We start from the raw sequence: 19762 nt of genomic DNA on the forward strand, positions 1-19762 counted from the left end.
TCCTGTGGCCGGGAGCGCCTTCCCTATGTCCCTATGTACGAGCCGTCGATTAATGCGATGTCCCCCTAGCCTCTCTCCTGGCATTTCGGGACCCCCGTTTCCCTTCCTACCTCCTCTCCCCTCCCCTCCCCTCCTTTTCCTCCCCCGCCTCTCTCCCTCCCTCCCTCCCTCCCTCTCTCTCTGTCATTCTGGAGCCCTGAAGACTGCCCTGATCGCAGCACCGCCACTTAATCCAAACAGCTGGGCCTCTCCAGTTTGCTTTCCTCGACGACGTCTATTTACTTAAAGAGATCTAAAACCAATTAAGAAGGGGGGAGAGGAGGAAGAGGGAGGGAAGAAGACGAGGAAACCGACCTGGATTGAAACAAACAAACAAGCAAGTAAACAAGCGAGCGAGGGAGCCAAGGAGCCCCCCCCCGCCCGCCCGACGAGAACCACAATCTAGCGGCCGCCTCGTCCACGCGTCCCGATTGGACCCGGCGCGCCGGTGGCCACCTGGGAGAGCTGCCTCGGCCGCTGCAGCCCGGCGCTCTTCCCTGATGGGCCCGTCGGGGCTGTGCTGTGCCCGGAGCTGAGCGCCGCTGCGGCCCCCGCCATGCCACAATGGTGACCGCCTGGCTCGTCCTGCTGAGCGCCTTGCAGGCGGCGCGGGGCTCCCCCGGGCCGGCGGCGGCCGGCGGGGCCCCCGTGGGGCCCCCGTGCGCCCGGGGAGGGCCGTCGTGCGACCCGCGCTGGCGTAGAGACGCGGGCGGGCGCGGCGGCGTCTACGAGCATCTCGGCGGAGCGCCGCGGCGCAGGAAGCTCTACTGCGCCACCAAGTACCACCTCCAGATCCACGCCAACGGCAGGATCAACGGCACCTTGGAGAAGAACAGCGTCTTCAGTAAGTACCGCTTGGCCCCCTGCCCGACCCACACCCGCTAGCCGAGCTCCCCGAGCCCCGACGTGGAAGCCAGCCCCCCCCCAAAAAAAAATCTGGCTCCCAAGTCGAGGCGCGTTCAGCCCCGACGACCGGGCCTGGCCGCCCCCTCTGGGCGATTCGACGGCTGCTCTTCGGCCACCGCTTTTCGGGTCCGGGTGACGGGACACCTGGAGAAACCCACCCGATGAACCCCATGAGCCGTCGAGAATTAAAGGCTGCCGCTTAGAGGCATGCAAAAGGGATCAGGCGTGTGCGCTGAGAGGTTACCCACGGGAAATTTCTCACCCAAGGTGAGATTTTTTAAAAATAAATAAATTTAAAAATCAGATCAAAGCGGGCGATTTTAAAGCAGAGGTTGGATGGCCATCGGTTAGGGATTCTTTTGCGGCGATTCCTGCGCTGCAAGTGGTTGGATTAGATGACTTTTGGAGTCCCTCCAACTCCACATTTGCCGAAATCCCCGTGCCCGTCCCGTCCTTTGTGCAGTCTTGATATGTTGTAATAATACCTTCGCTTTATTTGAGCCAGGGACTAAAATTTGAGTTCAAGACCCTATTGGGTCTTCAAGCACATTGTGTTTTTTGGGTGGGGGAGGCACGCTGAAAAAAAATAAACATTCGCACCTAGCTCCGGAAACATACCGTAGCATGTGTTGACTTTTGCCAATTCAGCTTGAGCGAAACGTAGAGGAGTAACAGTCCCTATTGTACACAATGGGGGGAAAGCAGGCATTCTCTGGCTTTGCCAGTTCAGCCTTGGAAATTTTAAGCAATGATTGGCAACCTGTACAGAGAGATGCTTGGGATAAAGGGTCTGGCCAGGGCAAGTGAGAACCATAAGGATACGACAACAAGACCATGCTTCTGACCATGTGCAAAGTATTTTCTGTTAGCCATTGGATAATCACCACCAGCTTCCAGATAAGGCAGTGGCTGAAAAGATGTGCATGATAGATGGTTGGCAGTGCTTGTCTTTTTAGGGATAAATTTTAGAAAGGTTATTCTACCCACCCACCCTCAAGCAACCAGTCCAGAAGACATTATAAATATACCCCTCAAAGGAACACAGCAAGTAGGTTAAAGATCAATTTCTTGGAAGATAAAGGCTGTCAGTGGCTACCAGCCTCAGTGGTTATACTCTGCCTCCATGGGTGCAGGCAGTATGTTCCTGAAGTTCAGCTGCTGGAAGCCATGGTAGGTCCCAGATACCATTGGTTTGCCAGTGAGAACAGGATGCTGGGCTGGACAGGCAACTGACTTGATCTGGAAGGGCTCTTCTTAAGTTATGTTCTTGTGCTTGTCAGTCATCTTCCAGTGGCTACCACTGATGCAGTGGATTAATAAATGTACAGTGGTACCTCGGGTTACAGACGCTTCAGGTTACAGATGCTTCAGGTTACAGACTCTGCTAACCCAGAAGTAGTACCTCAGGTTAAGAACTTTGCTTCAGGATGAGAACAGAAATCGCACGGTGGCAGCGGGAGGCCCCATTAGCTAAAGTGGTAAAGTGAGGTATCAGGTTAAGAACAGTTTCATGTTAAGAATGGACCTCCAGAATGAATTAAGTTCTTAACCAGAGGTACCACTGTATTAGTCTTTAAGGTGCCATGAGACACATTTGTTGGTTTTGCTACAAAGAAAGAAAGAAAGGAGAGAGAGAGAGAGAGAGAGAGAGAGAGAGAGAGAGAGAGATATTACCAACACTACCGTTCTGGAAATTAAATCTGTTTCTGTGGCACGTCTTAGTCTAAGAATTGTGGCTGTTTTGCTTCCACATATTTAATTTTTCATTTTTTCCTGTATTTTCTGCCTTGCACTTTACATATCAAATACTCCCTACAACCAAACATAAGACACAATGGGAAACAAACCACTGTGTGTGTGTGTGTGTGTGTGTGTGTGTGTGTGTGTGGTCACATCCACACTATCCATTTAAAACACTCTTATGACACTTTAACCATTATGGCTTCCCTCAAAGACTCCTCGGAACTGTAGGAAGGGTGCTGGGAACTTTAGCTCTGCGACGGGTCTCCTAGCAACTCTTGCACCCTTAGCAGCCTACAGTTCCCAGGATTCTTTGGGTGGAAGCCATGGCTTTTGAAAGGACTTTAATGGATGGTATGGATGGAGAAAGGCTAGTTCCATCATAACTAGGACTAGTGAGGCTGAGATCCTTTTCTTTTTTTGCCTCTGGATGATGCGAGTGGGGAATATATTTTTTTGAAAGCAGCTTCTAAAATTACACACACACACCCAACTAGGCTGTTCCTCTGCCGCTCCAGACAGAAAGCAAAGGGCACAAAGGAAGGGGCTGCCAAGAATCCCCAGCAAAGGTCTTTTCAGGTTTGTCTCTCCCCAAAAGGAGAGGAGCGGATGGGAGCCCAAAGGACTTTCCTCTCCTCTCCCTTTTGTTCCTCCTCTTCCTGGAAATCTTTCCTGGACTTAACTTGTTTCTCTCCCCCTCACTCCTCCTCATCTCTCCAAATATACATCCCTGTGGGGAGGAGAATCAGTGCTAGAAGAAGCAAAGAAGCTCTCTGGGATTGACAAAAGTTGAGGATCCACTGGGAACTGCCCCTTAGCTTATCCGTCTCCTAAGGTGTGAGTTCCCAGGACCAGCTTTCAAATCCCTCTTCCCTTTTATGACACCAGGTCAGATTGCAGCACTAATCCTGGAGAGGGAGGCGGCTGGTTTGTAAATAATGTGTCAAGATGACTTTCACACTTCCGCCTGTTCATCTCAGCCTGTTTGTTTGGTTTCCCTTCCCCTCCTATTCACCTTGTTTGATTTGTCTTTGGAGAGTTAGGGCACATTTTCTGAATGGGCTGCGGACACGGTAGGATGGGCACATTTGCTTATCAAAGGCAGGCTGCCTGTGTTAAAGACTATCCTGTGCAAAAGGAGGAACATTGCAGTCAGAAGTCAGGGTGCACTCAGACATGGACACCCATCACTCGGTGGCAAGGGTGCAGGGGTGGCATAATAACTGCCATCTCAAGCAGTGCTTTCAGACAGCACAGTAATTTTCAGTGGAAGCAGTTCAGGCCAAAGCAAAACACGCTAGTAACTCCTGCACATCAAAGGGACTTAAAAGTGCTTAGCTCTGGCTCGGTTTTGCCACACCTGACTATGTGCATCACATCCCTGGATCGTGGAATCATAGAAATTTAGAATTGGAAGGGAGCCCAATGTTCAACTCCTCCAACCCCCTGCAAGGCAGGAATCTCAACTAAAGCATCCTTGACAGATGGCCATCCTTGACAGATGTGCTTAAAAACCTCCAAGGAAGGAGAGTCCACCACTTTCCAAGAGAGTCCGTTCCACTGTTGAGCTGCTCTTCCCATCAGAAAGTTCTTCCTGATCTTTAGCCGGAATCTCCTAACTTGAAGCCGTTGGTTTGGGTCCCACCCTCCAAAGCAGGAGAAAACAAGTTTCTTCCCTCTTCCATGTGACAGCCCTTGAGATATTTAGAATCATAGAATCATAGAGTTGGAAGAGACCACAAGGGCCATCAAGTCCAACCCCCTGCCAAGCAGGAAACACCATCAGAGCACTCCTGACATATGGTTGTCAAGCCTCTGCTTAAAGACCTCCAAAGTAGGAGACTCCACCACACTCCTTGGCAGCAAATTCCACTGTCAAACAGCTCTTACTGTCAGGAAGTTCTTCCTAATGTTTAGGTGGAATCTTCTTTCTTGTAGTTTGGATCCATTTCTCCGTGTCCGCTTCTCTGGAGCAGCAGAAAACAACCTTTCTCCCTCCTCTATGTGACATCCTTTTATATATTTGAACATGGCTATCATATCACCCCTTAACCTCCTCTTCTCCAGGCTAAACATGCCCAGCTCCCTTAGCCGTTCCTGAAGGTGGCTATCATATCTCCTATCCTCTGCTATGACCAGCTTATATTCATTGTATAAAACTTTCACAAAGGTTCCTCAAGACTCTGTGGAAAGAGGAAATATATTTCAATTAATGTATAGTGGGCAGATATAAGTGAAGCAGATTAAATGAAACAGATGAAGCAGATAAGAATTAAACTCACTGAGATGTTCAAATCTTGGTCAACTGTGTACAGCATAACCCTTCCATTGTACCACAACATCATAGAATTGTACTGTAGAAGGTGAATCTTTCAGTCCTAATCTCTTGCTTCAAGAGGTTTAATCTCAGGCATCTTCAGGTAGGGCTGGGAGAGGCTCCCACCTGAAACCTTGGAATGCTGCTTTCGACCAATGCAGGCAGCACTGAACTAGATGGGCCAATGGTTTAATTTGGTTTAAAGCAGCTTCCCATTTTGACACATGCCTACCCAATCTTTTTTCCTTTGATCTCAAAGGAAAGGAATATCATTTCTTGAATGCTTGCTGTTCACCTGCACAGAGAAGAAGAGAAAATCTACTTATGGGTAAATTTACACATGCATCCACTCAGTGGCACTCATTCAAGTGACAGCTTGAATGTGTGAAACAGCCCTCACCGATCAAACACTTCAGACAGAGATTTAATAGCACAATACTTTTCAGTGGTGGCAGTTCGCACATGTAACTTAAAACCATCAAGTGATGCCATAGCACAATGGTGAATGTGCCAATTGTGGGATATTTAAAATGCAGTCGAGCCAACAATTTTGCTAGATAGGCACAGGATAGGAGCTGAAGCTCACCGAGTTTTCCTGTAAACTTGCTTGAATGAACCCTGTGAGAGACACTCCCACTGTGCCCTGCCAGAAGGAGGGCATAGCTATATATTCTTCTACCTGCCTGGGCACACCCTCTTTCTCTCTTTCCATCTCTTTCTGCTCTGCCAGCAACGTGAGAACATCTGCTGGGTCTGAGCTCCAATGCTTGGATTGCATCTTAAGCTGGACTTAAGTATGTCTTTGTAACTGCATTACCATTTTAAGTCTGCCTGAACAAAGCTGTGGTTATCTGTTACTCTTCAACAAGTATTCTGAGTGAGTAAATGTTATTTCTACCTGTTAAAATATTGCTTGTTTGATTATTGCTTTAAGGGGGAGAAAAGAGGGAAATACAAGGAGAATCCAGTTTGCCTTAAATCATCCTGGATTTCTTAAACTAAAAGGCTAAAACTAGCCTATTTAGCTTCCCTTTTAAGCTGCAAAGGGCTAGCACTCTGCTGAACTCACAAACGTGAGGAAAGATGATAGCTACTAAATATACCCTCTCCTAGCATCTAGTTACATCCCAGTGCCAAGCAATTCTATGGTCCTGCCATGCTGGCAGCCAGTTTATGCCCACATATTGTCAGTACATTACCCACCATCACATGTGACTTGGGTGAAAAGGATATATGCACAGAAGGAGCAGTATTTAAAATATGGCTTACTTCTTCATTGCCATAGAAATCCCAAAGCAGGTTACATTCAAATCAAATGCACAATGTATATTAAAACAAACCGGGCAGGAAGAAAATTGGTTCATCTATCTATCTATCTATCTATCTATCTATCTATCTATCTATCTATCTATCTATCATCTATCTATCTATCTATCTATCTATCTATCTATCATCTATCATCTATCTATCTATCTATCTATCTATCTATCTATCTATCTATCATCTATCTATCTATCTATCATCTATCTATCTATCTATCATCTATCTATCTATCTATCTATCATCTATCATCTATCATCTATCATCTATCTATATCTATCTATCTATCTATCTATCTATCTATCTATCTATCTATCTATCATCTATCATCTATCTATCTATCTATCTATCTATCTATCTATCTATCTATCTATCTATCATCTATCTATCTATCTATCATCTATCATCATCTATCATCTATCATCTATCTATCTATCTATCATCTATCATCTATCATCTATCATCTATCTATCTATCTATCTATCTATCATCTATCTATCTATCTATCTATCTATCATCTATCTATCATCTATTTATTTATCAATATAATGACAAATGATTCAGGAGTCCTCACAGAAAAGCCTGGACAAATAAATAGGTCTTTATCTGGAACTAAAAAGAGTTTCCTCTAGCCATAACTGAGAAAGGAGGGAATTCTGTAAATGGGGTGCCAGTACCATGAAGTCTCTCCATTAGGCATCTGTGTCCTGAGCTCGCCATATATATATATATATATATATATATATATATATATATATATATATATATATATATATAAAACTTAGCACAGCAGCTTATATAGGTAGCCATTGGAATTCTTTTAGAACTGGTGTAATATGCTCACAGTAGACAGCCCCACACAACAGCCTAACTGCCATTTTGTGCTACCTGCAGCTTCTGAGCTAACCTTAAAGGCTTACAGCTCATTATAGTAATTCAGAGGTGGGGAGATGGAGGGAGCTGGTGGGCCAGAACCATATAACACACCCCAATGAGCAACTTTGTTGGTCACCTGGTAACAGCAGGTGCGTCTTTAGTGCCAATCACCTGTTTGGTCTGGAAGTGCACCTTCAAAGAGGATCCCTGTAACCATTGATCAGCTGGTCATCAGTTACTGGGAGCCCCTTTGAAGTCTCTGTAGAGGAAGAAATACTCCTAAAAATGGAACATTTTTAAAGGGTCCCTGAAGGGGAAAACCATAGTGCCGCTGATTCCAGCTGATTGTCAGGGCTTTAGTTTTGTAGGGCTCTATTCAAGCACCGACCACCAGCTTATTGTTGGCATCCATGCTGTGCTTTGAAGCCCCAACAATCTCTTGAATGGGCTTCAACAGAAAGCATGGCTTGAAAGTGCCTTGCAACTGTACAATGATCAGCTGTAAATCCCTGTTTGGTCCAGCCGTGACTTTATTACAGGGCAGGTGACTGGCCTGGCCAGAACAGACTGGCAGGCCAAATCAAGCCCATAGGCAGGTTTCTCATTTCTGCAGTCATCCCATGATATCCACACGTTGAGTCTGGACTCCTATTCATATTCATATTATTGTTTAAATTTATTAGTATAATTTTCTTGCCACAGGCAGCTCAAAGCAACTTGACAAAAAGCTAACAAAACAAAAACAAGAAACCCATACATTCATAAAGACCGGGGGGGGGGCATTATAAATATCCATACAGGATGAAAGCCCACCTAGAAGCTGAAAGCCTGCATAAAAGGCTACACAGAGAGGGCTACCCTGGTTCAGAAATCCACTTGTAACATGGACATGTCAGGATGGAGAATGGGGAAGCTGCATGATATTGGCAACATGGAGAGTGGTCCATTCTCCCTGTCCTGTCTAGGCATGGTCCCTCTTCACATTATTAGTACAGTGGTACCTCAGTTTAAGAACAGCCCCGTTTACGAACTATTTGGTATACAAACTCTGCAAAACCATAAGTAGTGTTCCGGTTAGCAAACTTTACCTCAGTCTACGAATGGAAGCTAAATAGTGGAAGGGCACCAGCGGCGGGAGGCCTCATTAGGGAAAGCGAATCTTGGTTTAAGAATGGCTTTGGTTTAAGAACAGACTTCTGGAACAGATTAAGTTCATAAACCAAGGTACCACTGTATAGGAATGGGGCTATAGCCAGAATCCTGTTCTATGTAATGACATTGCAGGTGGACTGGGAGAAGGTGTGGACTGAGGCTATTCCTGCCCTGACATGCCCCCATTGATACCACTCTCGAGTCTTTCCACTAGCAGAGTTTTGTCAGTGGTGGGGATTTGCCAGCATATCTCTGCTTTGCCAGTCCATCCCTGAAGTTACATCAATGATGTTTTTCTATGATCTGCCAGTGCAGAGGACTTACACCAAGTCTTGAGGCTTCTCTGCCAGTATAGGATGATGCTCTGAGTGATGTACATACATGCAGGTGAACTGGCCATAAGACAGTTTCAATGCAAAAGTGAGTACAAAATAGCTCCACCATCCTTCCTGTGAAGGAGAAGGCAGTATTTTCCAAAAACTGTTAAAAGACCTTAACTGAATTTAAGCAGGAACAATTTCTTAGTACATGAGATAACAAATTCAGTATTGAAAGCAACAAGCTTTTAAACTACTGGTGTCACGATCTGAAATGAAAATAATAAATCTGTGTGTGAATGATGTTGATTATTCTGACAGCATCTCCCAAGTGCTTTCCTATCTGTTGGGTCTCTGTACATATAACATTTTTTCAGCGTACATATAAAATCTGTTTCCCACCCCACTCCGTGGAATGTCTAAAACCATCATGTGACTTGCATGAATGTGATGGACAAGTGTTTGAAAGCATATGTCTAGTTATTTGTTTTTACATGTTGTGTTTTCTACTGTTTATTGTACAATGCTTTGTGAGTCTTGGGCTTTAAACGCAGAATGCATTTAAAACACACACGGAAGCAAGCAGGCAAATATGTGTCACATGGCTACTCTGCTCAGAGAGCCAGGCTTGCTTGCACACTCTCTTTTGGATGTTAACATAGTGGGAAACACGAGTTGGTTGCTCTTTAATGTGTGAAGCAGTCCGGGATACGTGCATACCTTTGGCTTTCTTGTTGTTTCACTTGTCTGGGCGATGAGACTCTTTCCTTTGATGGTCTGAAATAGTTCCACTCTTTGAATGTGGCTTAGACTGCCACATTGTCCTTCCCTGCAAGGGCTGCGCTGACTTTCTAAATGACAGACTCCATTCATGGTTCCATACGTGGCTTCTAAGATGCTTCAGCCTCTCGTCTGAACTCCATTTTGCCCTCTGGAGATCTCAGCCGAAGCATTGTCCCGAAATGGGCAGCTTTGTGGTTTGCTTCAGTAAGTCAAGCACCCTTGTGTCCCCTAAGAAAGGCATTAAAGGGGATTTAAACTTTTTATAGACATATAGGATTAGGTGGCCCTCTAGTTCAATGTCAGATCTTTCTTTTTCTGAGGCAGTTCAGTCTCAATCAAACAGCTGGGGATTTACTAGCAAGAGTTTGCTTCAAACAATTCCCAAGCTTTTATTTTTCTTCCCCTTCCCCTTTTCTTTTCAATACAAAAGGGTTTGCTTATGAACTAAGTCGTGAATGCAGGTATCTTGTGAGATGGTGTCCTTAAACGGGATGCTTCCCAGATGGAAGTAGCATTCGGGCAATTTAATATTAACGGCTGAAGACACAGCCCATTCCCTGGGAGACCCAGGTTCATAATTCTTGCTCAGTTCTAGATTCAGTCCGTAGCCTTGGACAAGTGCCTCTCTGCATCATTTTTTCACTTCTGTGGGAATTGTAATAATCAACTTCATCAACTTATTGGGAGGATGAACGGAACCAGAGCTCCTGACAGCCAGTGTGATGTAGTGGTTAGAGTGTTGGACTGGGACCTGGCAGACCAGGGTTCAAATCCTCTCTCACCTGTGAAGCTCACTGGGTGGCCATGGGCCAGCCATCTGCTCTCAGCCTAACTTACTTCACAAGGTTGTTGTGAGGATAATATGTGTGGGGGGGGGGGACTGTGTATGCCGCCTTGAGCTCCTTGAAGGAAAGATGGGCTACAAATGAAATAAATAAATGAAATGAAACAAATCACTTTGCAGAGCAACATGTCAATTATGAACACAATTAAGTAGGAGATGCAGGGATCTCTGGGGTGCCTCGTCCATTACAGTGTTGGGTTTCATATTTGCAATCCAGTGACCCCCAGAGCTTTTGGGTATGTGTGCCTGACAGCACAGATCTGAGACAAGTATGTAGTCCCAGTGACAACAAGTGGTTTTACCTGCAGGTAAACATGGGAGGTTCATGATGTAAAAGTGCTATAAAATTTGTTGTTGTTGTTGTTGATGATGATGATGATAATAATAATAATAATTCATTGTACAACATTGTATATCATTAAGCTAAAGCCTTCCTTTTCTGTTTTAGGCATCCTTGAGATTACTGCAGTGGACGTTGGAATTGTTGCCATCAAAGGCTGTTTCTCCGGCAGATACCTGGCCATGAACAAAAGAGGCAGACTTTATGCTTCCGTGAGTGCTATTTACAACAGAAGCATCTTAACTATGGCAAGGAAACTGAAGCATCCTACACTGGAGTGCCAGTCATTTTCAATGGGGATTTAATACCATTGTAGTCCAAAGGACGCAAATACTGGTGCCTATGTACAAACGTTTATAGAGAACAGAAATATGTCCTTTGGTTTTAATGTGGGGATTAAGTAGCCAATGCTTGGAGGCCTCTAGATAAACTATTATGGTAAGCGCCAGGCATGCTCATTTTCCTTTCATGTGTGCTGCTGATCAGCCAAAGAAGGAGGGAGGGAGGGAGGGAGGGAGGGAGGGAGAGAGAGAGAGAGAGAGAGAGAGAGAGAGAGAGAGAGAGAAGGATTTATAACTACATAAATTTACATGTCAAGATATCCTTTTAGAGACTGTAAGTAACTCACTCAGGTGAATAAGTGTAAAGAGGTAAGGAAGTCTACAATTCACATTGTGATCAGGAAGGTTTCTCAAAAGAAAAATCTCCTGGGGATGTCAATGGGAGTCCCATTTGCACAATGCTATGAATGGGCTCCCAGTGTGCGTAAAGTAATTTAAGTTGGGATCTAACACAGCAGAGAGGTGCAGCACCAAAGCTGCTAACAGACGGAAAGAATGTGCAAATGAAATGAAGTTTTCCTCCAACACTTTCCAATTACCCTTCTGTACTTTAATCCGACTTCCTGGTATGTATATGATAGGATACTTTACAATGAGGATTTGAGAGATACTGCACTGCCAGATAAGGAAGGCTGAAGAAGGGTTTTAACACACATTTACTGTGCATATTATTTAATGGAACCCAGTGCAATGTTGGGGTGTGTGTGAGAGAGAAAGAACTGGGAGAAAAGTAAGAGAAAAGCATTAACCTGTAGTGTTAAGATGAGGAAACGACTCCATCTTCCCTCTCAATAACCCACGTGCAACATGTGGCTGAGAGACTGCCACTGTCAGCACCCTTAACAAACCATCATTCCCAGGATTCTTTGGGGAAAGCCATGACAGTTAAAGTACCAAACCACTTTTAAAGAGTGCTTTAAAAGAATGGCGTGGATGTGAGTTGGCCGCATTAGTTAATTAATTACTGGATTCCACGGTTAGCCAACCCCCCCCCCCAGAATGGAGCATATGAGTTTCCCAAGTATTTTCCCAAGCATTAGGGATTATTGTGCTCTAGATCAAGGGGCTCCTAAACTACCCCTTGGACCCCTAGTGGTCCATCAGTTTTGTTTCAGTGTCCGTAAAAATACAATTTTTTAAAAAAAACAACATACAGCATCTAGCACAGCGCATTAAAATTGCTACAAAAGACCAACAAATCATTGAGTGGTCCCTCAGGAATTTTCAAATGGTCCATGGGAAGAAATGTTCTGGAACCAATGCTCTAGATGAGATGTTAGAATCAGTGGGTGAACTAGCTAGAGCAGCAACTGATTAATTGCTGGAGGCCAAACTGCATCTGTGAGGACAAATTTTAATTAGTTGGGCTGAGAGAAGATAACTTTCCTCGTAAGAGCAAATGACAGGCTTTTGTTCTTTTGGTTTTGGTAACTTAGGCATCTTTAAATATCTCCAAATGCATACACGCAATATAAATCAATGCAATTCAGTGATTATAAATTTATACAAGTCATTGATTCATGATACATTGACTAAAGAATTATTTAGGTCAACAGTCGCAATTAAAATTCTACCTATTTTTGTTAATTTTTCATCTGCAGTTTCCACCTGCAACTTTCTATTAGCAATAGGTATTTTTCAGCACTTATCCTTCAACTTGGAGGGCCACAAAAATTGTGACCCACCAAGCCAAACACAACCCACTTTTCATAAATAGATATATAAATATGCCATATTTAGGGGAGGATTTACAGTTCTTTTATATATGAAGAGTTGTCCACAACTCGGCCATATCTCCATAGACCTCTATTCTGTTAGGCAGCTTTCCCTAATAACTATAACTGCGGTTAGCTGAAAACAGAAGCAAAAATGTCTGATCTTCCCATGTCCATGCCAACAGGGGAGAAGGCATGGAGCAGTGTGTGAGCCCAGGCCTTACCCAGCCTTGTTCCCATAATGGCAAAGTATGGTTTAGCATTAAGTCTGAATGCAGCCACTCAGGCTTCATTTAGTCTTCTGACACAGTTGCCTTCCTTGCTATGTTGTGTTTTAATGTTGTAACCCATCCTGGGACCTTAGCTTGAAGAGCAGATAATAAACATAACAACAACAACAAGGCAACTTGTTTGCCTGTAGAAAACCATTATATAAAATAATTGCAATTGCTTCGTTAAACTTCTCTTTATTAGTGTTTTTCTTATGCATTATCCTTGTGAGATTTGCAGCCTTGGATTCACAGCTGGGGTCTACCTGGGGGTCCCTGATGTAGTACAATTGAAGAATGGACCTATTGACTCCCTCTGCTGGGCTAACCGATAATTCCCTTCTTGTAGCCTTTTCAATCACATCATGCTAGGAGAGTAGCCAGTGGCCGTGCTCCCAGTTCCAGGGGAATCAGAGCTCTGAGCATCAGAAGTAAAATATGTGGAGAACTACAAAACAGATGAAGGAAACTATGGGAAATGGGCATACCCTACAGACAGTTAGTCCATGGACTATTGAACTGGACATCTCTACAAGTGCTGATTTTGTTGGAATTTAAGCATGTCTAATATTCTCCAGAGCAGAGGTAGAGAAGCTAATTTTCAGCCTCAGGTCCACATTACTTCATGGGCAACTTTTTGGGGTCACATGCCAGAGCCCTTAGTTTTGCTTAAATTGTGTGAATAGTTTTCAAATTGATTCTGCATGCATACAGAGTTTTTGATCCCTGGAGGTCCCGACTTGTATCCTCTTTTATGTGCCACTATTAGCTTGCATGAAGACAGCTACATTTGATCTGAAATAGCCATTAGTTCTTCTTTTGGATTTCTGGAACTGATGGTTCTCCTCATTACATTACAGGAAACCTACAATGCTGAGTGTGAGTTTGTGGAAAGGATTCACGAGCTAGGCTATAATACGTATGCATCCCGCATATACCGGACTGTGCCCAATGGAGCCAGCGGTAGGCGCAAAGCTAGCGCTGAGAGACTCTGGTATGTCTCCATCAATGGGAAAGGACGACCCAGAAGAAGCTTCAAAACCCGTCGGACCCAGAAATCTTCTCTCTTTTTGCCGCGGGTGTTGGATAACAAAGACCATGATATGGTCCGACTATTCCATACAAATGCTAAGTACAGAGAGAGCCTGCTAAAGCCTCCGAGCAAGAACCAGAGGAGACGCAGAGGACACTAAGGGATGCTCTGTGGGGAGGGCAAAGGATGGAGAACCAAGAAGACAAGTCAGTGTTCATAGTGCTACTAAATAACTAACAAATATGACTGCGTGATCAGTGTGGACTCAGAAAGTAATGTTACGCTGTATGTATATATTTTACCAGTTGTCTCACCAAACATACTTGCTAATAGGTGTTTTAGACTTATAATCCATTGTTAAGGGCATATGATATAATAAATCACAGCATGTCCACATGTAAATTAGATGGATGCAACAATTCTCATTGTTTGTCTTTGACTATTCTTTCTCAGTTGCTTTTTTATTAAGTATCGCCATTTTGTTAAATTAAGAATATTTAAACACAGTCATCTCCATTCCTCCGTAGGGTTGTCATCTGTTCAGAGAAAACTTACTCTGATGGAAATCAAATTAGTTTTAATCAATTACATTTGTATACATTGGCTTATGACAAAACAATAGTTGAAGAAACCCTCCCTCCCTTCCTTCCTTCCTTCCTTCCTTCCTTCCTTCCTTCCTTCCTTCCTCCCATCACTTGAACCTAGTTCCCACTGAAATTATGGGATGACAGACCTGTCCCATTGATTTCAGTGAGACTTCGGGTCAACTAATGTTACATCTTTACATCTGAATCCAGCCCAGTGTTTTTAGACAGTGTATGTATGTGTCATGGGAAGTACCACCTTAGAGGAGGCATAAACGTGCAGTTTTATATTTTTAAAAATTAGCTTTGAAAAAAGAAGTATTGCATAGTTAATTTGGGATACCTTTTGAGTTTATTAAAAAATATCATGCAGTGCAATTCTGTATGTGCATACTCAGAAGTAAGTCCCATTGAATTCAATGGAGTTTACTCTCATATATGTGGGTATAGGGAAAAGGTTGCAGCCCTGGCTTTCAGGTACTTATCATTGTGCAAACATAATATTCCCCTGCTCCAATTTAGAACGAATATTAAGAACTGCAATTTAAGAATGATTTATTTTGTAAAATCTTCTTTAAATTAATTTGCCTTTCATTTTAATCAACAGTAACTACCAGATATTAGTCATTACTCTTTATTAATGTGAAATGCTAAGCAGAGTGCATTTCAGGAAAGATCATGCTGCTAAGATTATTGTTCTCTTTTTTTAGTTTTGTTTGTTCAAAACTTGAGGATATTTTAAAATAACTTCCTGTGCATCTATAAAGCTTGCTGAAGTATGATATACATTATTTAAAATCAGGCATCAGGAGAATATTCAAAACAGGTTGCTAAATGCTATAACAGCTTCTCTGCTTTGACGTGGAACTATGTTAAATCACTTCTTTGAAAGAGAATAGCAAAGTTCAAATATCATCTCACACAACATTTAAAAGTACATTGGAGGCTTTCTGAAATGGTGTTTGTGCCACTTGTTAACATATTCAGTGTGAGATAGAATGTGGGATGAGATCAAATGCAATACTGGCCAGTGGCCGCTACAGGATTTTTCTTTTCTTTATAAACCCAAACTAATTTCAGAGTCTTGTGTGTAATTTTATTTAGGTTCCTACCAGCAAGGAGGTCAAAAGAGTTTTGGTACCTTAGATACACAATTATTGTGGTATGCCTTTTCCCAGGCAAGAGCTTGTTTCATTTGATGTATGAAGCATATATAAATAATATTTTTTAAACTTCTTTTGATTATCAGCAATGCTAAGCTGGTCCTTTTGTTTTTCTCACTCTCTAGCCTGGATCACATGTTGTGTTAAGCCAGAGCAGAGGGGAAAGGTTTGTAGGGAACACAGGACTTGGTTGGAGATCTGGATCATCTGATCTGATGCAAGGATAGAGAACCACTTTAGCTCAGTGGGCCAGATCTTTATCTCCTCCCACCCTCAGGCCAACTTTGACAGGTGAGCAGGGCTGCCCACACGTCAAACATCTGACAACATGATGACTGATAGGCAGTCCCACTCACCTCTCAAAGTTGACTCACGTGGCAGGGGGTCCACTCTGCAGCACATTCCCTGCAGAGAACATGCTGACAAAGCAGCATCGAGCAGAATTGACTTCTCCGCTCATCAGTAGGGATTCAGTCCTGCTCCCTGAAGGTATGTAGATAGGATTCAACTTTAAGGTGAAAGGAGAAGTTTCCTATCTGTCAGGGTCAAGGATGAAGGCTGCATATACACCATACGTACATTCAAAGCACATGACTTCACTCAAAGAATCCTGGGAATTGTAGTTGTTAAGGGCTAAGAATGATAGCTTTGTGATGGGTAAAACTACAGTTGCCAGGATTCTTTGGGGGAAGTCATGTGCTTTAAATGTGCTCATATGTAAGTGTGCATGTACAAGAGGACAGGGGATTCTGCACCTTAGTGGCGTAGAATTTCAGCAGCTGTAACTTCTCTTCTGCATACTGTACTGTAGGCTGCACCCCAGGCACTGATTTTGTTTGAAAACCCCGGCTTCAGCAACTGAGCTTAGGGATCTTTCTCCCTGTGTCTGGATTAATGTATGGCAACCCACAGCCACAGCCTTACCCTGATGCCACATGAGGGAACGTTGCACTGTGTTGGATGCAAAGGCTAAGGTCAGAGCTGTCATGGTGGTTGACAAAATAGACAGGTCTTGCAATAGTCAGGCCAAACCGATCATTTCACAATCATATCAGAAAGTGGAGAAATCACAGGGCCTCAAAGCTATACTGATTTTCAGAGATAAATTTAAGGATCTCATAGCTACCTGAACTCTCTTGACTGCTAGGCTTGAGAAACAAGCAGCTCTGTAATGTGTCGTTCCAGAGAAATATGACCATAACGAACCGAATTGGCTTTAAGAAGGATGCAATTTTATGCTTTCCATTCTACCTATCCATTTCCTCTTCCTTTCTTCTTTTTTTCTTTTCATTTCCCACTAGTAAAACCCTTTCTATATAGAAATAAGTATTGGATGCTTAAGACATCCTCCCCTCTTTGAAAGAAAGAAAAGCTATTTTAAATAGGCCTTTGAAGATTTCAGCAAAGCTCAAGTTCAAATGTCTCCTGTTTCCTTTTGGAAGATCTGAAGGATTTGGGAAGGTGAACAAGCAAAGCTATAATTAAAGAACAGTTGATGGTAACCATCCCCTCCTGGTTAGCATTCTCAAGCCACCTCCAAATATAGACTGCAAAAGAAAACTTCATCCCGTTTTAGGCTTGCAATAGTTCAGATGCCTCAATGGCAGAGCAGAAAGAAAGGCCTTCTGAAAAGCTGAGGGCATACACAGAAAGTAGTAATAATAATAATAATAATATAAATAGCGTGCCCTTCCCCTCACACAGAAAACCTCCCAGTGTTCGTGTGGGATGACTGAGAAGCACATTTGGATGATGGCCAGTTGTGAGGGCGCCCTCTGCAGGAATTAAGAAAGATACCTACTCCTGACCAATCCTCCGTCCCGCCCTCCGCCGTGCTCTACACTCACAGGGTGCTAAATCTGCCACTTGGGGAGGTTGCTGGCGCTGGCAACCCATGCTATGTCACTGTCTGGGAGTAAGCCACACAGAATTATATCAGACATACTTCTGAGTAGGCGTGGTTAGGATTGCACTGTAAGTTTCTGTGAAGACTGAATTTTTAAAAATTGGTTGGGAGGGTTGACTGGTGAGAAAGATGAGGGAGGTATGGGGGGGCCGGTGCATGCCATGGATTGAAATGTTTTGATGTGGGCAGTTTGTGCACAGATATGTTTATGTCTTCTTCCTTGCCTCTGTGTTTATCTCCACCCTCCTTGCATAAAATGTTTTAGAAAGGTAGGTAATAAATGCTACTATAAAAAAAATAACAGCACAATCCTTTACATTTCTACTCAGAAGTTAAGTCCATGTGTATATAAGCATACACATACATCAGAATGATTTTCTTTTATTTCTAAAAAAAGGTCTTACAGATAATAATCCACGAAACATTAGAACATGAACATCCATAAATGTCATTAAAAGAGCTTTTGTTGTTGCTTTGGAGAGCATTTTCCTTTAAACGTGACATCATGTTATTTTAAATTAAATAAGTAAAAATCAAATCAAATAAAGATTTAATGCCATTACAAGGACAGAATACTCAAGCTCACAACTCAGCTAAATCTCTTGTACTCTGCAACACAGAATGTGTAATTATGCACTGTGGGATAAATTCAAAGAAACGCTGAGACTGTTTCAAAGGAGGGGCCATGTGAGAGAATAATGAGTTGCCTTGCTTTTCAAAAGAAACTCTGGGCACATCTATAGGGCATACAAACTGGAACAGACCTCCCTCAAGGCATGGTGGTAGTGGGATTGTGTGCTCTGATTGTAAAGGCCCCTATGGATGAGTTTTCTTGGAAAAACAGGCCGTGACCAACCAGGGTCCAGGCCAAGCTTGCATCAATGTTTTGTATTCAACAGCGATTAGCCTCTCCACCCTAGAAGCTGATCTTACAAATAAGTCAGCATTGTGCATGGAATGGAGGCAGTTTAAACAGCGGCCCTCTTCCATGGTCCCGCTGTCAAAATTCAGTTGCATTCCAGCTGGAAAAGCAACGACAGCTATGAACATGGTACAAGTGATTTCTGTTAAGCGGCTATTCAGCATTCCTATTGCAGAAATCATCTTCATGTTTGAATAACCTATTTGGATTCTTTTTCCATGAAAATAACCACCTATTTGGATTCTGTTTCCATGAAAAAAATATCCATGTACATAGCCAAAAACCTTCTCTATGAATTTCTAATTTGATGTGCAGCATTTTATTTTTTGTAAAAGGAGAAGTCAAACATGCAGCATTCATAAGAGTCTGAATAGTTTGCTGAAACTGTATTACATGATTCTGGTGCTTGTGGAGATCAGCTGTAAATCAGGCAATGGACAGAGGAATGATTTGATGCAAGAAAACCTATGGCCCCTGTTGGACTCCACAACTTCTATCAGCCTCAGCCCCATCTACTGTGGCCAATGTCCCAGGATGGGTATTGTAATCTAGCAAGGGAGATTCCCCATTTGTGGTTCAATGAGCAGGTGAATTGCCATGGATGTTCCAAAATCCCTTAATAGCAAGGAATTTATTTGTGCAGGAAAATTCATGTGTGCTCTGTATTGTTTGCAGGAGCACACTTGCCATCATTGGACATGGGTCTGCTTTTACAATGGCCTGACAGGTGTGTTGCTTACATACAGTTGGAAGGGTAGTAGCTGCATCTGGAATGGCCAATCCAGCATAGACATCACTGAGACTGGAGTGCAAGCATGCTGGGAATGTGAACTTGGAAGAGCACATCTTTTGTTTGAGGCTCTGTGTCCTAAAATCTTGTGATGCCCCAAATCTTGCTGACGCAGCACATATGAAAGGCATTGAGGCATCATACCTGACGGTTGTAACTTGCCCACGACTCACCTCCATAAAGCAGTGTGCTCAACACACAAGCCTGGTAGACCTTCATCTTGGTATTGGTCATTAGCATCACATTCTTTCATACCCTTATGGAGAGGTGAGCCATGGCTATAACTAGCTTTACCAATGGCATCAATGGAAAGGTTGTCAGTTATGGTGGAACCCAGGTAGACAAAATTGTCTTCCACCTCAAGTGTGTGGTCACCAGTGCTGATGCATGGAGTGCTGGTGATGT

The 19762-nt window shown here is 43.3% G+C and overlaps 1 protein-coding gene across 1 annotated transcript; it reads left to right on the forward strand.

The window, feature by feature from the left end:
• The first annotated feature begins 595 nt into the window (after positions 1-595).
• FGF3 (fibroblast growth factor 3) lies at positions 596-15748 on the forward strand. The gene is made up of 3 exons (XM_082214522.1): positions 596-883; positions 10743-10846; positions 13820-15748. The coding sequence occupies exons 1-3, from the start codon at positions 604-606 to the stop codon at positions 14150-14152; spliced, it is 717 nt and encodes a 238-aa protein (XP_082070648.1). The 5' UTR covers positions 596-603; the 3' UTR covers positions 14153-15748.
• Positions 15749-19762: the final 4014 nt, after the last annotated feature.

Source organism: Podarcis vaucheri (genome assembly GCF_965113315.1).
Source record: "Podarcis vaucheri genome assembly, chromosome: 1".
NCBI lineage: Eukaryota > Metazoa > Chordata > Lepidosauria > Squamata > Lacertidae > Podarcis > Podarcis vaucheri.

Bases quoted from the DNA above. Each gene is read 5' to 3' on its own strand.
- FGF3 (XM_082214522.1), top strand. From the start codon at position 604: ATGGTGACCGCCTGGCTCGTCCTGCTGAGCGCCTTGCAGGCGGCGCGG. The intron at 884-10,742 runs GTAAGTACCGCT...TTTCTGTTTTAG, and splicing joins GGAGAAGAACAGCGTCTTCA to GCATCCTTGAGATTACTGCA. The intron at 10,847-13,819 runs GTGAGTGCTATT...ATTACATTACAG, and splicing joins GAGGCAGACTTTATGCTTCC to GAAACCTACAATGCTGAGTG.